Source organism: Barbus barbus (genome assembly GCF_936440315.1).
Source record: "Barbus barbus genome assembly, chromosome: 12".
Taxonomy (NCBI): Eukaryota; Metazoa; Chordata; class Actinopteri; order Cypriniformes; family Cyprinidae; genus Barbus; species Barbus barbus.
The window spans coordinates 19,084,662-19,111,176 of NC_136740.1; the positions used below are offsets into that span (position 1 = coordinate 19,084,662).

General features: G+C 35.4%; 2 protein-coding genes and 1 pseudogene across 3 annotated transcripts in view; all 3 read left to right on the forward strand.

The window, feature by feature from the left end:
- The first annotated feature begins 122 nt into the window (after positions 1 to 122).
- LOC306878551 (DC-STAMP domain-containing protein 2-like) lies at positions 123 to 8,264 on the forward strand (annotated as a pseudogene). Its single transcript has 14 exons — positions 123 to 130; positions 386 to 605; positions 1,325 to 1,491; positions 1,827 to 1,928; positions 2,062 to 2,243; positions 2,835 to 2,900; positions 3,036 to 3,267; positions 3,537 to 3,694; positions 5,706 to 5,872; positions 6,167 to 6,334; positions 6,744 to 6,844; positions 7,128 to 7,258; positions 7,926 to 8,056; positions 8,164 to 8,264. The product of its transcript is annotated as a DC-STAMP domain-containing protein 2-like (transcript).
- A 1,104-nt stretch (positions 8,265 to 9,368) lies between these two features.
- LOC306878066 (protein S100-A14-like) lies at positions 9,369 to 12,486 on the forward strand. Its single transcript, XM_079430162.1, has 3 exons — positions 9,369 to 9,514; positions 10,288 to 10,419; positions 10,724 to 12,486. The coding sequence occupies exons 1-3, from the start codon at positions 9,503 to 9,505 to the stop codon at positions 10,895 to 10,897; spliced, it is 318 nt and encodes a 105-aa protein (XP_079286288.1). The 5' UTR covers positions 9,369 to 9,502; the 3' UTR covers positions 10,898 to 12,486.
- A 2,392-nt stretch (positions 12,487 to 14,878) lies between these two features.
- The window catches only part of LOC306877554 (uncharacterized protein), a 29,092-nt gene continuing 17,455 nt past the window's right edge, over positions 14,879 to 26,515 (forward strand). The window contains exons 1-6 of the mRNA XM_079429386.1: positions 14,879 to 15,235; positions 16,064 to 16,155; positions 18,608 to 18,746; positions 19,815 to 19,932; positions 20,121 to 20,237; positions 24,257 to 24,371. Coding sequence (XP_079285512.1) covers positions 15,052 to 15,235; positions 16,064 to 16,155; positions 18,608 to 18,746; positions 19,815 to 19,932; positions 20,121 to 20,237; positions 24,257 to 24,371 — 765 coding nt within the window. The 5' untranslated portion in view covers positions 14,879 to 15,051. The remainder of the gene's footprint in view (positions 15,236 to 16,063; positions 16,156 to 18,607; positions 18,747 to 19,814; positions 19,933 to 20,120; positions 20,238 to 24,256; positions 24,372 to 26,515) is intronic.

The following is a 26,515-nucleotide window of genomic DNA, read 5'->3' on the forward strand; positions in this document are numbered from 1 at the left end:
GTTTCTCCTTCCCTGCAACCAAAGAACCCTCCAAAAGAGAGCAGTTTTAAAAGATGCAACCAGTTAGAATGAGCTCTAATGGATTTAATGTAAACAGCCATTTTAACATATATGAAAGCAAAATGTACTAGTATCAGTTTTGGAAAAGGGTCCTAGACCCCCTTATACTCGCCCACATGTATCAAAGTCAAACTCCGATCTAAAACTGATTAGCCTACATTTTTTCACTGAAGAGCAGTTGTCACATCAACAAGCTCTATAGTGGACAGGTAAGTACTTTAGGGTTCATCTTTATTTATCTTTCTCTCTTTTTTATCGTTAAAAAATTTAATTGCTCTGTTTTTCCCTTATCTTCAGGATGACCCCAAAATAACCGTTTTTAAAGCGTCTCGGTAGGAGACTGCTGGGCGGTGCGTCAGCTGAAGCGCAGTGTTTCTGGGTTTACTCTGGGTCTGTTCCTCGCGTCAGTTCACGGAATGACAGCGATATACATCCAGAACCACAATCTCTGGTTCTGTATCATCTCTCCCGGCATCCTCGCCGCCTGCGCGCGGTTTGGTACTGGCCTCTGACCGCGTGCGCACCAGCGTCATGCTGATGTTCGAGTAAATAAACGACTGTCAATCTCGTTCTTAAACGTATATGTTAAAGTGTAAATTAAATTTTTGCTGATAATTTCATATTAACGCGCGTATAAATTAAGATATTCGGGACACCGGGGCTTGCAGTCACGCGTTTTCTCTAGGTTGGCTAGCCTATTTTTGAAAGAAATTTCAGTGTAGACACAGCCTACGCCTACTTTAAAGCCTTAGGTTGAAAAAAAAGAAACAAAGAAAGAATATTTCCACTGTTATTGTCCACGAAAAAAGATACAGTTCACTGAACACCCACATTTGACCTTTTGAACCGAGGTTCATGTTGTCAGATTGGAACATGCCAATTCATGAAACAGCAAAAATTCAAAAGGTAACATACATAAATATGTGACAGTGAAGTTAACGTAAAATATGGACAATTATGAATATTCGCTTGCACTAACAACAGAAATGGAGTTAAATTGTAAAATAAAGTAAAAAATAAAGAACCAACTTACAAATCTACTAAAGAACACAAGGATTGATTGGACTTTTTTAAAACCTCGCATATACTGAGATACAACCTTTCCTCCTGAGTCAACCTAGCCCCAGTCTCCCGTTAATCTACTCTGAATTTTTTAACTACTGTTAAAACATCTGTATTATCAATAGTCTATTACCTCTCAGTTTTTCCTGTTGCATTGTCCACCATAACACTCAATGAATCTCTATCTCTGTCTATAAGTCAGGGGTAAAAATTTCCTTCTTTTCCTCATCTGTACCTTGGTTATCCAAGGCCCAGTGAGCAACACAATGGAAAATGTTGAACAGGCCGCAGACAGTGTGATCTGTGGTGCAGAACTGGCCATGAACCAAACACAGCAGCTCCTGCAGCGTGCCGCCAACCCACTGCTACGTGAGTCTATCTGCAAGAGCATCATGTTAAAGATATCAACAATGCACCTCTTTCAAAAACACCAACATCTGTTCAAAAAAGTAGAGAAATGATTTTAAAATTCACATCATAATTAATTAAAGGGATAGTCCACAAATTAATATTATTCACATATTTAGATACACATGCACACACACACACACACATAGATCTAATTTATTTTTATTTTTTTTACAATTTAATTCTAACTCTATTGAAACCCATGTGAATAAGATAATCAAGGTCTTCTGGTTTACTTGAAAACTACAGTATGTTGAACGTTTCTGTTTTGATATCCTGAAAAGGTCTTTATTTAGCGGCCCTGAGTAAGATAAAGCAGATGGCGAGGAATGCTCACTCAATGGCAGGCCGAGCACAAAACTTCATCAGAGCTCTGACGGAATCTGTGCGGCATGTTGGTGAGTGAATCAATTGGCCAAACATCCGGTAACGACATTGTCTGGACAAACCCGCCTATGGTCTTTCATTTATTTCTGAGGTTTGAGGTTTAGGCATGTTTGAAGTCCCTCTGTCTCTCTGTTTCCTTTTTAGCTCGTACTCTAAGAAATGTACTGCACTTCTTGGCAAATATTGGTGATGTGTGTAATGACAATCTGGGTTTGCCATATCAGAAGTGCACTAGGCCCGTGAGAACTGCATGGAGCTGCTCTCTGTGTTTTTGTTCCCCTGCCACCTCCTGGATGGATTCCAGTTTCTCTGTGGGCTTGCACGCGGTGCGTCTCTGGTATATGATTAGTCCTTTGAAAGCCCTATCATTACACTCTTACAGGAAACCTTATAGCCTCAATGCAACGATTCCTTACTGTAATTTACAGTATCCTGTTTATTTTCTGCATCACAGTGGTTTGGTTTCATTATGTTTGGTATATTATATCTATTCTGCCATTGCAGAAACTGGACAAATGGTTCCTGTGACACAGAGTCCTAAGTACTGTTCATCTCCCTGCTTGATATATATACAAAGTTTATTTACAATATCTGTTCCCGTGGGAACATTTTGTCATGTTTAAGTACCTTAAATGTTACAGTGTGAAGAGGGGTGGTTGTGTTCCCATATGTATGTGTCTCACACATTCCTCAACAGGATGACCATGATCTGACAGCAAATTTAAACATGAACTCTAGCTACAGAATCAGCGCTAACATAATTTCATATAGCCTTATGGAGCAGAAATCTGCTGTTTAGTGTAATGCACTGAAACAAATGCCATTACAATTTTTTTTTTTTTTTTAATGAGTCAGTTTGCACAGATGTTGTTTTTTAATCAATGTCCATTGTTTATTTTACTGGGCTTTTCCGGCAGTGGGACAGCTGTTCAGCATCTTACCATCATATATTGCTGACCACATTAAGACTGCTTTGGCTTTTCGTAAGTACAGCTCTTATGAGTGATTTCCTGGCATGGAGTGATTCTTAACTCTGTTAAAACTTATTCAGTTACTCTGAAAGAAGCTTATTGTTTATTTTTATTTTTTATCAAAATGAATGTTGTTTTTACCCCCAGCAACCATTGCAGCCTTTGATCGAATTAAAAAGGAGTTTGAATTCAACATTTTTCTACTTTTCTACATTTCTACCTCCATCAACTTTGACCTGCTTCTGAACAACAGTCAGTCCATACAGGATGCTGCTCAGGAGATCATGGAGAAGGTGTCAGAGGAGCTGGGCCTCCTCCAGGAGCTCAAGCTTCTACTGGCATACTTGGGTTTCTTCCTGCTTCTCTTCATGTATCTCCAGTATGTACTTCTTGATAAAAACAAGTACCCATAGTAAATACTCACACACATTGAGACATATTCACCATGTCAGTACTGTCACAAAATTATTGCAGAATTATTCACAAAATTAATCTTTATTTACATTTTTTGTCTGAACTAAATAGAGTAGAAGTGAATTATTGTTAATATATTTAGTTGATGAAAATGTAGTTAATAATATTTTTCTATTGTGTAAAAGTATTAGTATTTTTGTAGTTTTCAGTTGTTTTTTATGTGTTTGTGAACAGGGCTGTTTTGTACAAGAATCGGTACCTTCATAATGATAACTTTGAAAACATCTACATAACTGACCAGTTTATTGAGCTGGACAGGAAGTGCTCCAGACAGGGCAAAGCAGCTGTACTTCCCCTCAGCCACAGAGAAACTCTCACCTACATCAGGCCATGTAAGTGTATACTTAAATGATGTGTACATGTGTCCGTTAGCAGATAGATGGCGAGGAGTGAAGGGTCAAGAGGAAGGAAGAAAGGAAGGAATGTTCATAGACATTTAGATAAGTGAAACAGAGCTGAGGGGTTCAAAAATGTGGAGGAGGACCCTGAACTGAGAGAGAAGATATTAACAAGGAAAGATGTGAAAAAGTTTACAAGGGACAGGTCAACAACTACCAGAGAACAGGGAATGTGTTTCACACTCAGAGAGACAGAAGATGTCAAAAGGTCGACTGCACTAAAGACACTTCTGGTGACCCAAAAATTGCATGTCTGTTTAGGAAAAACAACAACTAATTTATGTCAAAGTTCAAACATCCAATCAAACGCTACAGTACATTGCTGTGTTAACTTGCAAAAGCTTTTGAATGAAGTCCATGCCCACAAAGGCTGCATTTTCTATTTTAGTACTTTTTAAAATACACTATATTCCAGTGATGGCAAAGTTGAATTTTCAGCATCATTACTCCAGTCTTCAGTGTCCTTCATAAATCATTCTAATATGCTGATTTGCAGCTCAAGAAACATTTCCTATCATTAAACTGTTGAAAATAGTTGTGCTACTTAATATTTTTTGGAAACTGATAAATTGTTTTAAGCATTCTTTGATGAATAGAAACTTCAAAAAGAAAGCATTTTTAAAAATAGAAAGCTCTTGTAGCAATGTAAGTCTTTACTGTCACTTTTGATAAATTTAATGTGTTCGTACTGCATAAAATTATAATGTTCCTGACCCCAAACTTTTTAACAGTAGTGTACAAAAGGTACACTTTCAGAAAAAAAGAGAGTGAGCCGACAGAGACAATGCTGCATCTGTGTTACAGAGACAATGTTGCGTCTCGTAAGTCTGTGGGAGGAGGTCTGTGCTTTTTTGTGCACAACAAATGGGCAACACATTTTTAGATGAATGAAAAAGTATGTATTACAGACTATGAACTCCTGTCAGTGTCTTTTAGACCTTTTTATTTACCCCGGGAATTTGGACAGATTACTGTCATTTTAACATATGTTATGGGCCCGAATAACGAAGAAGCTGCAAACAAAATAACGCCTTGACTCGCTTATCTGATCAACCGATTTCAATTCTTGGAGATATGAAATTATGTGATTTATCAAGCCATTTTGCTTACCCTCCATCAGTATGTGGACTGTCCCACTCGATCAACACGCATATTGGATAAATGTTTTGGCAACATAGTAGATCGATACAAGGCAGTGTGTTGCCCTCTTTTGAGGAGGTCAGATCATAATATTATATATCTGCTACCCAAATATCGAGCAAAGTTTAAACAAGAGAAACCAGTGACTAAAGAGATACAACTGTGGACAGATCAAAGTAAAGAAGAACTTAAGAGACTGCTTTGTGGCAACTAATGCATGTGAAGATGTACATGAGATCACTGACACCATTACATCTTACATACGTTTTGTGAAAGTAATTGTGTTAAGACTAAAACAATTCAAATGTATCTGAATAACAGGTTATGTACCTTACAAAAGACAGCTTTTGTACCCTTATTTCTGAGAGTGTATAAAAAAGGCTACATTAAAAACAACTTCACTTTTAATGAGGATAAACATGGTTTGTGCCAACCACATTGTGTGTTGTTCAGAGACTGTGAAATTGGCTACTGAAAAGTGACATTTAGAAACCAAAATGATCAATGGTTTCCAATTAGACTATGCCATATTAACAATTTAGCATATTGTTGGGCATACACAGTTCATTGCAGTATTGATAAATTTTAATATTTGATTTTGTATGATTTTGTACAAATTTGGTACTGTGTTGGGACGACTAATCTGTGCGAAACAAGTTTAAAGCCATTGATCTAGAGCACCCAGTCATACTACCAAAGATATTCAATTGTAGAATTCAACTTCACCAGGTTCACAGAGACACACACATCTGGCTAAGACATAGACTGACTCTAATAATGACTCTGCCTCTCATGTCTCCTTCAGGCTCTCTGTATCTGACTGTGAGAGAGAGACGGGCTATAGCAGGTCAGATGCTGTCTTTGCTCAGGTATATGGTCATGACTGTCACACTGAGAGCTGTTGACCTCATGGTGTTCTTAGGGTGTTTGAGCTGGTACACCACCAGGCCCAGGGTGAAATCATCACCCAAGGTACACAAGATGAAAATCAAAGCATGTTTTTCTTTGTTGCATTCCACAAATTCACTAATATGCCACTGCAAATTTAACTTATTATATTGGCACTTTTTATTCTTAGTAATATTGACATGTTTGTTCGTATTTTCACATTGCAATACATATTTAAACATTTTTACATTAGAATAAAATAGTAATAATATGTCAATGATTTGCTTACTCTCTATATATATTTGTTATCTGTCTAGCATGTTCTACCATATATTTATTAAATTTCACCATTTTAATGAAAACGTTTGTCACCTCCAGCTCCTGTAGTGGTTGCAGTGAATGTGAATGGATCTGGTTATGCCTCGGATATCTTTAGAGACATCGCAGCCTCATTTGACATCATGCAGAAAGGAAACATCACTGTGCTTAGCAAGAAATGTCTCATGAAACCTTTGGAGCCAGACTACATGAGATACCTGCTCATTGGTACAACTACAATACCAGTACAAATAGACATTTGTACAAAAAACAAAACATTCATCTGTCAGTCAGTGACTCCTAGTGGTCAAGCCTGGAACAACAGATGAAACATACCACAGTCAAACCACTGCCACAACCTCAAATACTAATACAAATGAACTAATGTGCTAATGATATCTGTGTCAATTCGAAATGTATTTAAGATAATTATACTGAAACTTTAACTAGAATGCAAATTCTGTTTTTTTTTTACATTTATTTTCATTTTAGTTATCTTTTTTATTTTTAACCAGAGCTGTTATTGTACAACCGTGCTAGTCATCACATCTCAGTGATAGTAAAAATAATAGATATATGCAAACATTTAACTTTTATTTGGTTCTATGTCTGACCTTTGTCTTCCCTCCTAACAAAGGCCTTCTTTATGGCTTCACTCTGTTTATTGTGATTACTGGTGGCTACATCAAACGTTTACAGAGATTTGTGTGTGCCAGGTACCATCCTGAAAGAGAGAAAATAAGAAAACAAAAGATTCATTCTTTTTCCCCCCTAAATATAAAGCATTTTATCAATTATTTACTATGCTGGTCACCTGAGACTTTCTTAATGCTTGTTAAATTTAATCTATAAAGATAATTACAGTATGTCTCATGGAGGAGAAACACTTGTGTGTTCAGGTTTGGTTGTAAAAAGAACTAGTTCATTTTCGGTTTGCTTTAATTATGAATTTATTATCAATATTAATTCAGTTCTTAAAGTAACAGAAACTTAGGGTATACTAACTGTGTCCATGTTGCAGAAGAGAATCCAGTCCCTCCACAGGCATATTCTCACTCAGCGTGGGTCTTTAGGAAAAGCCCTACTGAGGGCTGTACAACGAAACAAGATAGACCAGCAACATGATGGCATTATACAAACATTGGCCAAACAGTGAGTATGAACCACTATAAAAATCACTGTAACACACTGACTGGGTAAATTCTAATATGCCAATTTGCTGCTCAAGGAACATTTCTTATTATTATCAATGTTGAAAACAGTTGGGCGGCTTCATATTTTTGTGGAAACTGTGATACACGTTTTTTGTGGATTTTTTCTTATTAGAATGGTTAAAAGAACAGCATTTATTTTTAATATATATATTTTTATGTAACAATGTAAAAAAATCACTTTTGATCAATTTAATGGTGAGTAGAAGTATTTATTTCTTTACAAAAAAAATGCGTCAGCATATTAGAATGATTTATGAAGGATCATTGGACACAGGAAAAAAAAAAAATATATATATATATATATATATTCAAAAAGAGTTATATTAAATTGTAATAATATCTCACAATATTACCTGTTTAACTGTTTTTTTTTATTATTAAATAAATGCAGCCTCGGTGGACATTAGAGACTTCTTTCAAAAAGAAAGATATATTACTGACCCTAAACCTTATAACAAAAGATGTTTATTAGGTATCTAAAGGTAACATTTTAAACTCAATGAATATTTCAATTTCTCCTCCAGAAATATGGTTTTAACTAAAAATTAAATGAAACATCTCAGTGAAAAAGTAAATAAATACACACACTCCTCATCTTATTGCAGCCTACCAGGGGGTTCCATCATAGCCAGGCTCCTGGATATCGGTAAAGAATCGTGTGTGGCCTGTGGGAAAGTGTTGAAGACGAGAGGTCATGGTGACAAAGTGCATATCTGCCCTACCCCTCGCTGCACAGGTTGGTTTTCTTGCTCTAAAAAAGGACTGATTTCAGATCATCTTTAACTGGCAAAAAGAAACAGACTATTAGACCAACCTGCTGGACAAAATGATTTCCTTTCACAGGCCATTACCGCTCGCTGTGCTTCAGACTGATGGGGAAGCTCTGTGCTATCTGTATGGCACCCCTCACATTCCACGAGGACCAAGAGCTGTATGTCACATGACACAAAAACGGCAGACACTTTAAAAAATATTTTCGGAATGAATATAAGTTAAGCTCTATCAACAACATCGGTGGAAGCAATGTTACTGTCAATATTACTGTCAAGCTTGTGGAAGCTGTCACTATTAGCACACTTTTTTCACAAGGACGAAACAGTCTAGTTTGTGGAATCGGCTATAACTTGTATTTAACCTGGAATATTCTTTTTAAGGTGTTGAGGGCATATCATATATTGGATAATTATTTACTAAAGAAAAAGAATTATCACACAAGAACCTATTTTGTATACACTATATACAGTTCAAATAAACAAATTAATTTCAATCATTATTCATTTGTACTTTTTCCATTTTGAAAATGGACAGTATTCTACACATAAATGCTTACATTTGTGAGTTTCAGAGACTCCAATGATGAGGAGCAAGCTGGTTTTTGGGAGACCGCTGTAACATCACCTCAGCCTGGCCAGAGCATAGAGAGGAAAGGAGTAACGATCAGGTGTCCAGAGTAACTGAGCAGCTCTGTCACATATTTGGAGTTAAACAGATGCATAGGGCATCTCTCAAATTAGCAGTATTAACCTTTTGTCTTTTTTTTTTTGTTTGTTTGTTGCAGTATTTCTGATCAGAATCATTCTATAGGGATGCACGGCCCAACTGACCATCAAAATGTTGAGGTTAATAACAGAGTTTAAGGTCAAAGCTGCTTTAAGCTTTCGCAGATTCTGTGATTGAATATAAATCTGTTATGTTATAGGCTACAAGGGGGAGTATGTGTTTTTATTTAATTTATTTTATCACTTTGCCCTAACTGTACCATATGTAGGCAATACATGATGAAACTACAAATATTTTTCAAATGTTACCTCATGTAATCTAATCACATCTGTCAGAATGTGGTTGGTCTGGTTACATTGCATTTACATGGTTGTCTGAGTAATGTGAGTATGAGCTGCAGTTTCTTGACTAAAACTAGTTATCAAACTTTTTCTGTATTTTTAACTATTTCCACTAATAAATATTAGTCAATCTCTGTGTGGATGGCAAATTAACACATATTCCGTACACGATATATATTCCCATCTAAACTCTCAATACCATAAAAGCGTGAACATTACCCGCGTGTGAGTGAAGAGTGGGCGGGGCGGAGGTGTGAGGCAGCGCTGGTCAGGTGATGAAATAGCTTCTGTCACTTCACTTCACCTGCTGTAGTTTCCGCACGGGACATAAAACAAGCCCAATGGCTGAACAGGTAAGCTTTTCTTTTTGTTGTATTTAAATCGTTTATTATTTAGATTAGTTTACTTACATGATCCACCTGTAGCTAGGCCTATATTTCACCTACATTTTCTTTTTCGTCATAATTTATGCATAAACATAAACAGTATGAATATTTTTGATGGTCATTTTAAAACGCAAAGACTAAAAAATGATTTTACTTTTAATTTGCTTTTATGTTTTTCGTTTTATGTCTTTTTTGGTGACCAACGCCCAGTGCGTATGTAGCTGTCAGTCATGCTGAACAGTCGAGCACAGGAATGTACTGTGAGAGTAGATGGGAGACCGTAGTGTAGTAACAGCTCTCTACAGCTTCTGTTCAACAGCAAACAAACTGATTACAACTGATCAACTGAGGATTTCATGAGGAATGCAACAAAGTCTTGCCGTTATGTGCTGATATATTAGCCTACATAAAAACTATTACAGTAAAAAATACAAAGCCTGGAAGTGGTGCCAAAGTTCTGAAAAGACAGAAAATATTGTAACAAGTTAAATGAATGGGCAAAGATATTATGACAATGGTTAAAAAAATTATTGCAGTCTACTGAATATAAGTCTCTGTAATATACGATTACAAAGGGGTTTTCTGACCTTGTAGCCTAGGCTATATGTTAATACTAAACCACCTTTTTTTTCTCGCCCAAATGGTTTGATGTGCTTAGATACGCCTGAACGGTGATTCCTGTCTATGAGAGACGTTTATTTTTAGCTGTGCTCGAGTCTGAAACTATTCCCACTCTGTAGTACACAGATCTAGAATTGGCCATAAACACCTTGGTCAAAAACTTTCATTCAGCATCGCCTACTGATGCTGACACACTCACAGCCCAGGAGCTCCAGAGCATGATTTCCAAAGAACTGCCCACCATGGTGAAGGTAAGTCAGGACCTACAATCCAATCTTAAGTAAATTTCAGTTTCTCAAAACCTATAATATCAACCTAAAAGCTATATTGCCATAATCAACAATGGTTTACTTCCTAGCTAACAGAGAACATTCTCCAAAATTTGGCAAAACATTTCTTAGAATATATTTTTGTTAGCTGGGTTGATGCCATTTTGTCTAGGACAAACCAAAAATAACAATTTAAATAAATATGACATAAGAAGTGCAAACAGATTTTCTGGAATAAACACAATTATCATAATTTTTGTTTGCCACACCCTTTATTCTCTTCCAGACAGCTGGGGACCAGGACGGACTCAACAAACTCCTGGCGAACTTGAACGTGGAAGAGGGGAAGGGCATCACATTCAAGGATTTTTGGCGATTGGTTGATTCTCTGGCCACTGCTCAGTTTGGATTGCAAAGCAAAGAGAAACAAGTGAAATGTGTGAAATGTAGTCTGATGTAACACCGGCCCTGAGCAAACCAGACCGATCAACATTACGTAGGTGTCCACCACAGCCCTGAGAAAACACGTCCAATCAGCAGCTTCTATTACCCACCACCCTCTGCAATACTGTACATGTTACTCTATTGGTCTTTTTGGTAGGTCTTATCATAATTAAGTGTTGATAAAGAGCTTCCTGACTGAATACTCCACAAGCCCTTACGACACAGACCACGAGTAATCTCTACCATTAGTGTAACCTGAGCCACACCTGCCTTGCCAGATAACATAAAATCTACTGGCTAATTTACTTCCTCATTTGTTCTGGTGCTGCAGGTTTTTGCATTATTGTGTCACTTTCAACCTGCCCACTCATTCTTTTTTTTTACTTTTGTTTTACATATACAAAATAGGAAATTATTTGTTATGTGTTTGATGTGACAACTGTGATATAACTGTGGGCCACATGTCTGTTCATGTGAGTAAAATATATTGTAGAGGGAAGTAGAGATGTGGCACCACATATTCTGTACTGTATTTGACTTTATGGTAATATCATGTGATTATCTCTGTTGATACTATTAAATATGTGCTAAAGGTTTCTGAGTCTGAATGATCTATAAAGTCTATAGGTGTAATGAAAACACGCTTAAAATTGATAGTGATTTACTAACCCTGATGTTAAAATGTCCCAAAGACCATTTTAATTTCTCTAAAATATATCAAAAAGCTATCAAGGTGAAACTTCATGATTATCTAAATGGAATCATAAGTAACTAAAAGAAGACTCTTGATAACAAACCATTCTACACATCACTTATATTTGGGTTCTCAAAGAATATAGATAGATATAGATATAAAACATAAAAGTAATGCTTTTACTGAGAGGATCCAAATGTATTTTTAATACTATAATAAGTTGTGATGTAGAGAATACTGGTAGTATTCAGTTGAGAATCTTTATGAACACTATTTATTCATATCACACATTTAAGCTAAACATTCATAAATTTACGATGCACTCTATACAGTCCCTATAGGCACTCAACCATGTTTTTTAGAACTAAAGATGTATGAAATGAAAAGAGGTTCATTTCAGAATTAGTATTATTATTTTGACGTGTACATCATAACACAACATGAGGGTTTAACAAAGTTCAAACATTAAAAAACACAGTTGCTGCCATGGAGATAACAGAACAACTTGACTTCACACCTCTGTGATGACTCAACATTAGAACAAAGAGCTGTAACCACAAAAGCACAACATCCTACCATTGCTGGAAGATGCTGGTGTAACTAATGACGGTTTGTGGTTAATCACCTTATCCTAAGAGTACAGATATTTTATAGCTTCTTAAAATTGGTACGCCTTATTTCTCCCCTGTCTTTTGCTCCTCATTCATGTCTAAGATGCATTTATGTTCACTATTTAACCACTGATTTTAAAAAGTCAGCTCTATTTGGCACAGTTTTGTGTTCTGCTTTGTACTCTGGGCTGTTGTTACATGATATACAGGAGCTCTGCAGCTCTGAGCAACCAAGAACTTTTCTGGTCAAACTTGTTGAAAGAAAATGGTACATTAATTCCTTGAAATAAATACAATATGAAAACCATTTCTACTTTCACTTCCGTTTTTCACTTCCTCCATTTTCTCTTGTTTATATGTATATATCAGTCAGTGTAACCCAGATTTGACTCCGAAGAACAGAGCTACATGATGTCTCATTAAGCTGCATACCTGCATGCCAGTTCTAAGTTTCTTAAATGAGCATGTAGTGGCTAAATTAAAAATAAACCATCAACCATATTTTTTAGAACTAAAGATGTATGAAATGAAAAGAGGTTAATTTCAGAATTAGTATTATTATTTTGACGTGTACATCATAACACAACATGAGGGTTTAACAAAGTTCAAACATTAAAAAACACAGTTGCTGCCATGGAGATATATATATATATATATACACACACCATATAATAATTTTCTCTATGACTTTATCAGTCTCTCACATGGTTCTGAAGGAATTTTGGCCCACTCTTCTTTACAATGTTACTCCAGTTTATTGAGGTTTGTTTATGCACAACTCTCACCACAGCATTTCAGTCAGGATGAGGTCTGAACTTTGACAGGGTTTGCAACACCTGGTTTCTTTCTTTTTCAGCTGGTCTGTTGTAGATTTGCTGGTGTGCTTGGGATCATTGTCCTGTTGCATGACCAAATCTTGGCCAAGCTTTAGCTGTTGGATGGTTGGCCTTAAATTTGGCCATGATTTGGCCCTCAAATCATGATTTTGGGCTTGTTTTTTTAGCCACAGAACCCAGGAACCAAAACACAAGCCCAAAATCATCAGCACTCCACCAGCATGTGTGACTTTTGGTATGAGGTGTTAGTGCTGATATGCTCTTTGTGTTTTCACCAAACGTGACGCTGTGCATTATGGCCAAACATCTCCACTTTGGTCTTGTCTGTTCAAAGGACATTGGTCTTGTCTGTTCAAAGGACATTATTCTAGAATTCTTATGGTTTGTTCAGATGCAACTTTGCTAACCTAAACCATGCTGCCATTTTTTTTTTTAAAGATAGAAGAGGCTTTCTTCTGGCAAGCCCTCCAAACATGCCATACTTGTCCCATATTTTTCTAATTGTACTGTCATGAAGTTTGCTGAAAATGTACTCAGGCCATCTAAGATTAATTTTTTAATCAGTGGAACAGATTTGGAGAAATTTTACATCACATTATTTGCTATAGCATTACATTACCAATGGATCCTTTTGAATGTGAATGGGTGTTGTCTGAATGAGCATTCAAGCAGCTGATAAGAACATCACAACGACTCCAACACCATTTACAACTGAAAACAATCCAAAACAATTCTAAACAAATATGTTGGTGGATTTTGATGTGAGAGGATAACAAGGAATGGACTTTTTCAGTGGAGGAAGCATGAATATGTATTATGTAATTTTCAACAATATATTGATTACTGTAGAGGATTCATTAGTGAGCAAGTGATGCAAAGCTAAATTTATCCAAATCTGTTCTAATGAAGAAACAAACTAACTTGGATGGCCTGAGGGTGATTATATTTTCAGCAATTTTTTCCTTTTTGAGTGAACTAAACAAGAACAACCACAAGGGAGTCTTCTATGTCAAGAACTTGTATCAAAACACCTTAGATTTACTGCAAACCTGTCCCACGTTTGATCTTTCCTACATGTATTAAACATCTATTTAAGAATTAATTAAGACTGGCATTCTAGTTTCTCATCAAAGCACTCCTCCAAAGACAAACAGGCACACAGACTTTTCTCTTTATAAAAAAATCCCCCCACTCCTTCCAGGACATAAATCAACCCGCTCTGTTCTCTACAAAGCTATAAATATATAGGATTCCTAAGGTTTTCTATTTCACTAGGTGGAGCATGCTGGAATATTCATCAGTCTCCCCTATTGTGGGTGTGTCCTTCTAATAAATTAAAAGCACTGGAAATGTTAGTACCAAGCAATCACAATTGAAGTTTGTAACATTTTAGAATTTCCAGTGTATGTAAATGTTTTGTGTTTTATTTTTTAAATGTACAAAACTTCGAAAGTAACCTCTTTTTTGAAAACTGAAGCAAGACCTTAAAGCAGTTCTATAACTACAGCATTTTTCTATTTCTAATGCTACAGGCCACAAATACTTTGACTTTCAAGCTGACATGAAACGCGCTACAAAGTTTGTCCTAAAGCACTTCCTTTACTTGAACTATTTACAAATACAAAACAATACGTGAAAAGAATTCAACTGAAACCAAAATGAAATAGTCTGAGACCTGAAAACTGGTAGATCGCCAAAAGTAGTCTCGCGTAGCCAGACCTTCAGACTGTCGGCTGTTTAACCAGCGGGAGACTAGCCCATCTGTCTCTCACGATGCGGTTCCACGCGGTTTGTTTTGTCAGAAGGACACGCCCACTATTTGAGGGTCTAATGAATATTCCATAAGGCCCCGCCCCACGCAAGAGAAAGGTTTTATGAACTGCATGTTCAACGGTTTACCGTTAGATCCACGAATCCTACATGCAATTACAAGCGTAAAGCGGCGAATTTCCCGTGAGGCGTATCAAGATACACATCGTCTGCTGTCAAGTTACACCTCTGTTTACATTACTTTATTCTCAAGAAACAGATGTTTGTCCCTGACCAAACAGGGCGTCCAGCGCCTCATTCGGATTTACAAAGAACCGTTTGCGGATGCTGTGCTGTTTGCAAAGTACTCCTGAACTCTTCTGCTGACCCCAGACTTCTGCCTTGCCTGCATATAGTTTGTAATACTTGCCTTACGAAGATCTGCACAGATGGAGCCAGACAAGGTGAGAACTCGCTTGTACTGTTCAGTTTGACTGCTTATAATGCGGCTCTGTGTAGTCCTTCGATTATTTACATAAAGGGTCTTAAAGTTAATGTCCATGGCTAGGTTTGTGTTGTGTTTGATGAAGGGATACAATTGGCCTCGATATAACGTTCAAATACAAAACAAACATTGTATGTATTGTTTTCAAATAATATTTTAGTTAAATTTGTAACATTTCGTTATTTTTATGAACGCACAGTAATGATGCTGATCTAAAATCGCAGCTTACTGACGTATTTCCTATCGATTCGATACAGGAAGTTTCGACAAGAAATATGATAAGGCTCGACATTTATTTTATTTAGTTTTTTTTTTAAATGACCACTGTACAACGCGTGAAAAATAGAAACGCTGCTTTCTTTAATGTCATGACGAAATTAGTGTCATGTTTACATTTTGAATATATTACTTTTTTTCACTAAAACCAAATAAGGACATTTCATTTTGATTATATTTTACTAATACGTTTTTTTGTTGCTGTTGTCATTTTGCATGTTAAATATAAATAACATTGATATTAAATAATACCACAGAGTTCATCCCTAAAAAAACTGCATTTTTAAATAAATTGTGATTTGTTCAAATCAGTTCATTTTGTTGATAAATCTATCCAGCAAACAAGGTGTCTAAATAGTTCTACTCCAGTTATTCATTATACTTTAATAAATGACTTGTGGTTTCATCAAGGCTTTCTAATCAACAGCAACATGAGTAGTTAGAATTTAATGACGTACCTCCTTCATTTTGTAGAAGTGTTTCATTTAGGTTTGTTTCTTTCTTCATCTAGATTGTCCATTATGTGCACAGTCCTTTTGTTTGTCTGAGGTTACAGAATGTGGCATTTTCGAAGACCCTTCTAACAATAACAAGGTCCCCAAGGTAAGTGTGCACAGATTATGGAGAAAGTTTGAAGTAAAATGGTACATTCATTTCAGTCCCTACTGTTTTTGCAGAAGATGTTGCCAAATCATATAAAGGGCCATTCACACAAAGAATGATAAATATAAAGATAAACTATTACAGTAACTGTATTAGCAGCATCCACAGCAGGAATGCACGCTAATGTTTTGTTAATTATAAGCACGTGCTGCCGCTTTAACTGCCCAAGCTCTTTAAGTTCAAGCGGATTCTGATTGGCTGTCAATGTTTTTACTAGTCATCAGCTGGGAAAAACAACTGTTGGAAAGTGCTTGCAACTAGTGATGGGAAGTTCGGATCATTTTACTGACTCGGACCTTTGAGTCTTTTCGTTCATTTTAGCAAAATATAATTGAAATGTTACGTATACTACTTGCGCAAACGTTGATCACACTACAAACAATACAAAACTATACTGCTATAAGAAGCAGAAAAGATTAATTAATTGTTTACCTGGGTCTTCAGTCAATGATTTGCTCACCTCATCTGACAAGTCTTCGGTTTTGAGTTGTTCGTTTATCACATGAGAGCCCCATAAGCTTTAACCTATGCAGTCTGAGCCGGAAAGAGAATTGATTAGTTGTTGTTATTATTATTATTATTATTATAATTATTAATTACTCTTACAGTTACGTGATGCGTTTCTGGTCTCAGATTGTAGCTTTTTATTTCTTACAGTTTATAAATGTGTGAATGTGGTAACAAAGGTAATAAAGAGTTGGTTATTATTATCAATTCTCTTTCCGGCTCAGGCTGCATTGGTTAAAGGGGTCATATGATGCGATTTCTTGTTTTCCTTTTCTTTAGCGTGTTATGTAGCTGTTTGGGCATGTATAAGATCTGCAGTACAAAGCTCAAAGTCTCCCACAAAAGGATTTATTCTATCTAAAAGAAAAGGCTGATCCAGACCGGGCTGAAACGCCTCATTCAAACACTCCTCCACATGTCTATGTCACGATGTGGAAATATTTGCATAATGCCGCCCAAATATTAATGCAAAGAAAGAAGACGTGGTTTCAGTAACCGCAGTACTGTTGATGCAGCCATGTCAGGGAGACGCTGTGTGTTTCTATGCTAAAGCAAAAGCACTTTATTTGGCCTTCCGAAAGTAGATTCAGTTAGGAATCAAAGATTTGTTTACAACAGAACAGCACAACAAAATGTTCGAATTTGCGCAACGCATTTTATGGACGACAGTTTCTATGAACCTAGGACAGTATAAGTCTGGCTATGCACAAAGGCTATTTCTAAAAAAAAAAAAGGGTCAGTTCCGACTTTGCTATGACAATCTTGCACTTCTGAATCAGTGACTGTAAGTATGTTTTGTTATTAGTTCAAGTATTTGCTATTGACTGTTCAAATGCGTTGTTTTGCACCTTGTAGAGTAGCGCGTCGCGTGTGTGTTTGTGTGTGAGGGGAACATGGTGACATCACAGCGGAGTGAACAGCCCGTCAGAAATCATAGCATGTCAGCTTTCTTAACCGCGGCTTGTGTACTGCAAATACATACGAGCATCATCTCGGTGTATGTCATGCAACTCTGTTCCCCTTTCGGCTTGTACTGATGGTAAAACTAAGAACATTATTAACTGTCTTTATATTTACTTTGAAAGCTGAAGTTCGTGATTATGGTAAGGGGCGTTACATTTCCGACGCGTGCTTGTGGTGTTCGGCCAATCACAGTGCACTGGGTCAGCTGGCCAGTCAGAACAGACTGTGCTTGTCAGAAGGAGGGGCTTTGTGGAAAACGACGCATTTGAGAGAGGCAGGGCATAGAGGAACTACAATAATGTACAGTATTTGAAAAATAATGTGCTTTTTGAACATTAAAGCATGTCAACATATTCTATTAAACCAAATACACAAAATAATAATCTTTTAAAATAGCATCATATGACCCCTTTGGTTAAGCTTATGGGGATGTCACGTGATGAACGAACAACTCAAACCTGAAGAATTGAGAGATGAACTAATCAATTCTCTTTCTGGCTCAGACTGTATTGGTTAAGATTATGGGGTTGTCACGTGATGAGTGAATGACTCGAAAAACCCGAAGACTCGAAACAGGTGAACTACTTGATTAATTCCAGTACAGAACCTGTAGGATGTTGCGCATGCGTGACTGAACGAATCACTCCCCGAGACGACTCGTTCTTCCTGAGTCACATTAAAGATTCTCTCAAAATTCAAGAACGACCCATCATTAATTGCAAAAATATTGTTCCTCTTTGTCATCCTTTTTTCACAGAATTAGATTTATTTATTTATTTATTTTTTTAACTTCATAGTTATCGTCCTTGGTGTGAAGGCCCTTAAACTGGTCCAAAGAATTCCAGCACTGACATAAAGGAGGCATTTCATCTTTGTCTTCCATTGTAAATCTTAATTCAAAATGTTTAATCAATCCTTTCAGTGTGCTGGGTGTGAAGAGAGTGAGGTTTGTGGATGGTGTGTCCAGTGTGAGGAGGCCCTGTGTTTGGACTGCACATCTGCTCATCGTAGGGTAAAAGTGACCCGTGACCATGAAGTCACACCCAAAAAACCTCCCACAGGTTAGACTTAAAGTCCCTAAGCACTTCAGACACTGCTATTGTGGTGGAAATTCACTTGTATAATTGAAATCAGACCACTCGGTTATCATATTAAATTTATTTGCTTGGAATCATGATCCAGGGTAGTTTCTCTTACAACGAAAATATACCTCAGAGAGATAAAAAATAATTCAGTAAAATCATACAAATTCACTTATCAATGAACAAAGGCTTTCAAAGTAGATTGGATTGGATCAAAATGAACTATTATCATAAAGCCTCCTATGCCATTTTATCATGTGTACACTTTCTGATTGTTCTCCATCCACTTTGGTCTTCCTCAACATCCCATAATATGCTCACGTGACGTATACGTACATATTTTTAATTGCAACATTTTATTTGACTCCCTAGACTCTTCCCAGGTTTACTGACCTTGACTACAGAAAGAGGCATTATATTATTTTTTTTGTTATTATTATTTACAGCATATGTAGATTAAATTTGTAACCTCAGAGGGAGACGGAAAGAAAAATAATAAAATGGGCTATATATATATATATATATATATATATATATATATATATATATAATGAATTTTCTACCAAGAGTGTGACAGGAAGAGGAGGCCAGTAGTAAGAAGTTATCTGAGGCTTTGTATTGAGTGTGTCAGATAACTTACTGCATCTCCATGCTTCTCAGTCAAACTCTAACCCTTTTGTACACCATAAAATCCAACCTACTTGAAACCTTCAGTTTGTCCCCTTACATTTTTAAGCAGTTGACATTCTCTCGAAGCTATTCCTTTTACCCTCCTTTCCTAATTTGTCATTAAAAACATTATATATTAATAAAGGTAGAAATTTTTTTTTGAGTACATACAATAAAAATAATTATTTACACTCATATATGTATATATGTTAAAAATAACCTATATCGTTCATGATTTAAAAGTTATGCAAGGAAATTTCTGTAACTCGTGTAAGATTTACACAATCATGCATAAGCAGTGGCATTAATTGAATATATTTTCTCACACTATAAACTGCTGTGCATTATTAGATTTGTTTTGTTGTTTGTTTTGTTCAGGTTGGATACAGAGAAGACGCTGTCCCTCACACACTCAGGAGAGCTTGAGGTTCTTCTGTCTCGTTTGTGAAGAGCTCACCTGTAAGGACTGTCAGCTGATCTCTCATAGGGGGCACAGGTATAGTCCATATCTACCCAATCAAATCAGTGCATGTGAAGATTACTATAGGCTTTTTTTTGCGTTTTGGGTAATTGTTTCCTATCTATTTGCTTTGTGATTTTGGGAGGATTCAAAGCAATTCCTCCCCAACAATACATTATCACAGTCTCTATGTCCATGTTTTTCCATGTCCATCTCTGTGTCAGTTTTGTGCAGCAGGAGGAAGCTGTGGGATCTCAAAGACAGCGGCTGCAGAGTTTATTGGACTCCATCAGACATCAGAAAGAGACGGTCAGCAGCAGCTTGCTGCACCTAGAGGCAAGGTAACTGAATGAAGCCGTGTGGACTACAGTACGCAAGCTGAAGCAACAGTCTGTCAATAAAAAAATTAAAAAAATGGATTTACTCTTAAAAATCTTTCTCAAAGGTCACATCATTGATTCACCCATATTTCTTAAAGGGATAATGAGAATGTTGTCATCATCAAATGGAATGACTTTCTTTCTTCTGTTAAGCATTATAATGGTGAACTATCACTTTAAGGAAAATGGGTCAAGGATGAAATGTATATATTTGCCTCAATTGCAGTCTGGATGTTATTTGGCAAAATTCAGAGGCAGTCTGCAGATTATATATATATATATATATATATATATATATATATATATATATATATATATATATATATATATAAATAAATAATGTGTGTATGTGTGTGTTTGTGTGTGTGTGTGTGTGTTTGTGTGTGTGTGTGACCCTGGACCACAAAACCAGTCATAAGTGTAAATTTTTTTAAATTAAGATTTATACATCATCTGAAAGCTGAATAAATAAGCTTTCCATTCCTGTATGGTTTGTTATAGGACAATATTTGGCCGAGATACAACTATTTGAAAATCTGGAATCTGAGGGTGCAAAAAAATCTAAATACTGAGAAAATTGCCTTTAAAATTGTCCAAATTAAGTTCTTTGCAATGCATATTACTAATCAAAAATTAAGTTTTAATATATTTATGGTCGGAAGTTTACAAAATATCTTCATGGAACATGATCTTTACATAATATACATAATGATCTATTTTACATAAATAGAAAATTTACAAAAAATATTTACATTTTATATATATATAAACACACACACACACACACACACGGTGCCCTCCATAAGTATTGGAACAGTAAAGACAAAATTGCTCTATTGGCTGTGGAGTCAAGACATTTGCAAATATGAAAAAGCTATTATTTAGTTGCAGATCCCTTGCGCACAATCACAGCAGTGAGTCTGTGACCCATAGACATCACCAGACTCTTGGTCTCATCCTTTAAAATACTTTTCCCAGCCTTTAATGCAGCCAATTCCAATTGTTGCTTGTTTTGGGGAGTTTCTGCCTTTACTCTCCTCTTCAGCTGGTGAAATTCATGTTCATTTGGATTTAAATCTAGAGATTGACTTGGGATAATCTAAGACTTTCCATTTCTTTGCCCTTATAAATTCCTTGACTGAACTGGCAGGGTGTTTTGGGTCATTGTCCTGATGCAATATGAAGCACTTCCCAGTGAATCTGGTGGTATTTTCTTGAATATTGGTAAGCAAGATTGTTTTGTACCCTTCCAAATGAATTCTGCTACTGTCATCATACATTAAGTCATCAGTAAAGTTGAGAGGGCCTGTTCCAGAGGCAGCCATGCATGCCCATGCCATGACACCACCTCCACCATGCTTTACAGATGAGGCTGTATGCTTGGGATAATTTGCAGTTCCATTTTTTTCTCCACATTTTTGCTTTCCCATCACTGGTCGCTGGTGGTTTCCAATCTCTTGATTTCTCCATGCCCTTTGTGTTTGCTAGAGCTCTAACTGACTTCCTCTTTTCTTTTAGCATCGAAATTGCTTGCTTTTCTCTCAAAGTCAGCTCCCTCGTCTTCATCCTGGTTTGTCTGGTGTGTCATCATCGAATGCAAGATTCAGAATGCAGAAGTAATGGATATAACTGATACAAAACATTCCCTGCTTTTAATATCTGAAGAATTAATGCAACAGGACACAGCTGATCACTTAGAAAGACCTGTGAGGCAACTGTTCCAATACTTATGCTCACATCAGATAGAGGGATGAAACTCTAAAAGTGCTGAACTTCTTAGCTGGTAAAACATCTATGTGTTGAATCATCCAATAATAAAATGTGACATTCTGTAGTTTTGTCTCATATTCATCTTTTAATCATATTTGTAAATGTCTTGACTCCACAGCCAACAGAGCAATTTTGTCTTTACTGTACCAATACTTTTGGAGGGCACTGTGTATATATATATATATATATATATATATAATAATTACTTAAAATCTTTCTTACTATAAATTTAAAAGGTTTTGTGAGAGAGCCAAGGGGTTTTATTATTGCATTTTGTGCTTTATTAACATGATTTAGTGATACGCTGCCCTTTAAATAATCACACGTGGTTACAGGAGATGCATGATGTTAGGACCAGAGATGAAAATTTGGATCTGTCTAGCCTGGGCGTCAGTGACTGGGTCACTTGAGACGAAACGGCTGTTTATTCAAAAGGACAGTGGTACACAGAAACACAAAAAAAGAGGGTGGGAACCAGGAGAGGTGTTAATGGCAGATCAAAGCAGACCCAACAGTGAATACAGGAACAAATTACTTTACATCCTGATAACAGATGGTCTCTAGAAACATTACTGAAATAGAAGTAAATAACAAACAAACAGTATGTGTTTTCTTAAACTTAAAACTGTTTTAGAAAGACGTGTGGTGGAAATTCGTCTGTAAGATATAGTCAGGGTGAAATACAAGGTGTTTATTAATTACAACTATACAGATTCACATGTAAAAGACTTTTACTCAAGCACATAAATGTAATGCTATATGTGTGTCATGCACAATGTCTCATTTTCTCTCTCTAGCTTGGGCACTGCCTCCCTTTTCTCACACAGAACTTTTTAATTAGATTTTTTTTTAAATGTTTTTAATTCAACCTTGTGATGTTCTATTTTGGAATATAAGAGTTGAAGGAACAATTAATAATACTTAATAATTAATGAAAATGTAATTAATTCTACACTACATATTGATTAACATACATGTATATGTTAAAACAATTAGTAGTAAATTAATGTTAATATGATCAGTGAATTCATATTTTTTCGACATATGCTAGAAAGTAAAGAAAAAAACTGCCCAAGTCTGCCAAAGAGCTAAAACTGGCTAATCCAGAGAGAAAACACAGAACTTTTATCGCCTCTAATGCAATATGCGGAATGCAAGCCTTGGTAAAGAGTGGGTGGAGGGACACCGTATACGCTCGTAAATCAGTAAAAGACAGATTTTCAGTCACTTGTAAGATAAACACACTGCTCTTACGAGCCAATTTTTGAATTACAAATGGAGAGCATCTAAAAAGAAGGAAAAGATACTCATGAAGTTTCTAAACATCTAATATTAGTGGAATAACATTTCAGGTGTGTTTTTCATTTCACACAGATGTATTTAGATGATGTATTTAAGGCTTGGGCTGGCAAAGGACTTATAAGATTGACAATGAAATGTAGACTTTGGAGAACATAGTGAAGAAATATGTTTGGTCTTGGAAATTATTTTATAAGTATCTACAAATAAGAAGTTATTTAAAAGATGAAAAAATGGAGATATTCACATATATTGAGAATTACAGCTTTTAAGTAATAACATTTTGTAGAGGGCAAGAATTCCCAGTGTTAAAGGACTGGTTAGATTTAGTCTCCTATGGAGATGACAGCATATGAAATTAAGAACAAAAGTGTACCCTTTTATCTGATGGAATTATTTAATTTATTTGTTTACTTAATTAATCTTCATCTTCCTCTTATTTTCTTTTTTGATGTTGTATGCATGCATGCCTATATATATATATATATATATATATATATATATATATATATATATATATATATATATATATATATATATATAATATACACGTGTATACATTTTTTATTTTTTTATTTAATTATTATTTATACATACATGCACATAAAAATATAAAAACCAAACAATTACTGCGAAAAATTATGTCTTTATAAAATAAATGTTTGTTTGTATGATGTATTTAGTGAATTGAACAAAGACACAAAGTAAATAAAAAAAAGTGTGAATCACACCGCATTCTTTTCAAACTTTGTCATAGCTCACTAAATATTGCAGGACAGTAGCAATTCATTTCTAGCATATTTGTTTACATCCAAAGTTGTATTACAATGGTTTCGCTTTGCAGACATTTCCTGTTTTATCTTCCTCTTGTGTGTTTATTGTGCTGTTGAGAATATTTTAATCTTTGTTAGATTGCAGAACATTAAGAGTATAAAAGTGGGAGCAAAGAAGATGATGACACAGGTAGTCCACTCCATTTATCAGACTCTGGTTATGAAAGCTACACAGATGTTAAAGGAGATAGAGGTAAGCATTTAGTGTTCAATAGTCCTCATTTACTGAAACATGCTGTACATGATTTTAATCTTTCAATGGAAAGGTAGATTATGAATATTTGGCGTTCTTCACACAATTTCAGAATGTGTTTTTGATCTCCATTACAGTACATCAGTCTCTTTCATCATTGGCTGGCAAAACTTCACTTTACAGTATGACCAACAGAAAAATGCACTATTTATACGTTGCAGAATATGTAAGAATGACAGTTATATGATTGGTTATACTCATCCAGGCAGATAATTTCCCATTGTTAGTCACTTTTAAAAAGTATATACTACCTCTGATTACATGTAATCTGGATTACTTAATCAGATTCCAAAAATTACATTTTAAAGTACTTGTAATCAGACTACAGTTACTTTTTTATGGATTACATGATTACATATTCACACAGAAGCAATAAATGATTCATGATTTATTGATTCTGTCTAATTCCTCTTTTTTTATCTTTAAAATTTTCCATTCTAAAAAAGCCTGGTGCTTATTTACACTCAAAGTCTTCAGTTTTGTGGACGTTCATACAGAGATCAGTCATTAGTTAGGTGCTACACAGCATTTGACCTGGATTTATATATTTTATTGCATCAACTACTGATGAACACATTCATTTATATTTGAATTATCACTTAGTACGTTATTTAACCATGTATTATTGAAAGACTTTTTTCTTTCAAATTCATTAAAATGCGCAAATTCTCGTTATTTCTTAGTTGCAGATATTCTCAAACTTTTTGGCATCTGAACCTCTTTCATCTGATATATTTACTTTAAAGTGGTGGTCAACAGCAATTCTGTAAAAGACAATATCTTTGTTTGCACTGAACTTTGAGCATCATAACTTTGCAGATGTTGTATATGCTCAAACAGCAACATTACACACTAACTAAAGTTAAAAAATATGAAATCATAATCAATGACCCCTTTACGTACCCCTGAGATTGTAAAATAAATGTTTTAATAATTAAGCATCACATTTGCGTGTTCAGAGTTCTCTGACATTGGTTAATGGTCATATGGTGTGCAGGTAAACATAACATTTGTGTAATATCTATCTACTTTTTCAGTAAATGTATTATTTTGATATTTTAAAATGATTTTATGTTTTACATTTTTATGATTTAATTAGTTGTTAGCCTTTCATTAAACTCCCAAATCCCCTGCAGTTCTTTTACGAACCCCAGTTTGGGAAACCTTGATGTAATATAACGTTTAATGCACTTTATGTTGTTAATTACAATGAAATTAATATATTTTCTCACTCTTTGTGTTTTTACATTATTATGGTACAAGATTATCCTGTTTAAATCAATGTGATAAATGAGTTAGTTCAAAAGTAATCTACAATCAGAATCAGAATGAGCTTTAGAAGAATAAAAAAGTAGAACAAGTAAATAGGGAATAACAATATACAAATTGACAGTTGTATGTACAGGTGTAATACAATAGACAGTTTTGTATGTATATTATGTGCAATTTCGAAATGGAAACTAAGTATGTGTGTTAGATAAGTAAGTGTATAAGTGTATAATAGTGTTGTGTGTTCCTCAAGTTCCACGCTCCCCTCCCCACCCAAGATTCACGCGGACTTACAATTGAATTTATTTTAACTAAAAAAGACAAGTAAATATTAAATAATAAAATAAGAACAAATAAATTAATTACAATCAATAGCACAAACAAAAACAATAACAAGATACAAATTAAATTATTAATACTTAAATATTTTCCGTTAGGTCTAACTATAATCTATTCAACTGTAAAATAACACTGGATAGTCTACACTGTATAATGAAAGACAGCAGCGGGTTTATTTAGGCTGCTGTCTCTTTAAGACCTCATGCATGGATCTAATATGTTACACATGGCTCTATGCTTACTTTTCTTTTTAGATTAGCGCTTGTCCTCCTAATTTAAAAAATTTAGGAGCACCTTCTGATCAATAATAAAAAAATTCTGATCCAAAGTTAGCCTTTCTAATACGAGGTGACATTTGACTACTTAAAGTGACATATTTTCCTTTGCAATGGCATCATTTTCATCTTTGTCAAATTAAATGTATGGTTATAAGCTTTTTAAAATTTCCATTTAAAACATTATAATAAGAAGTAGAA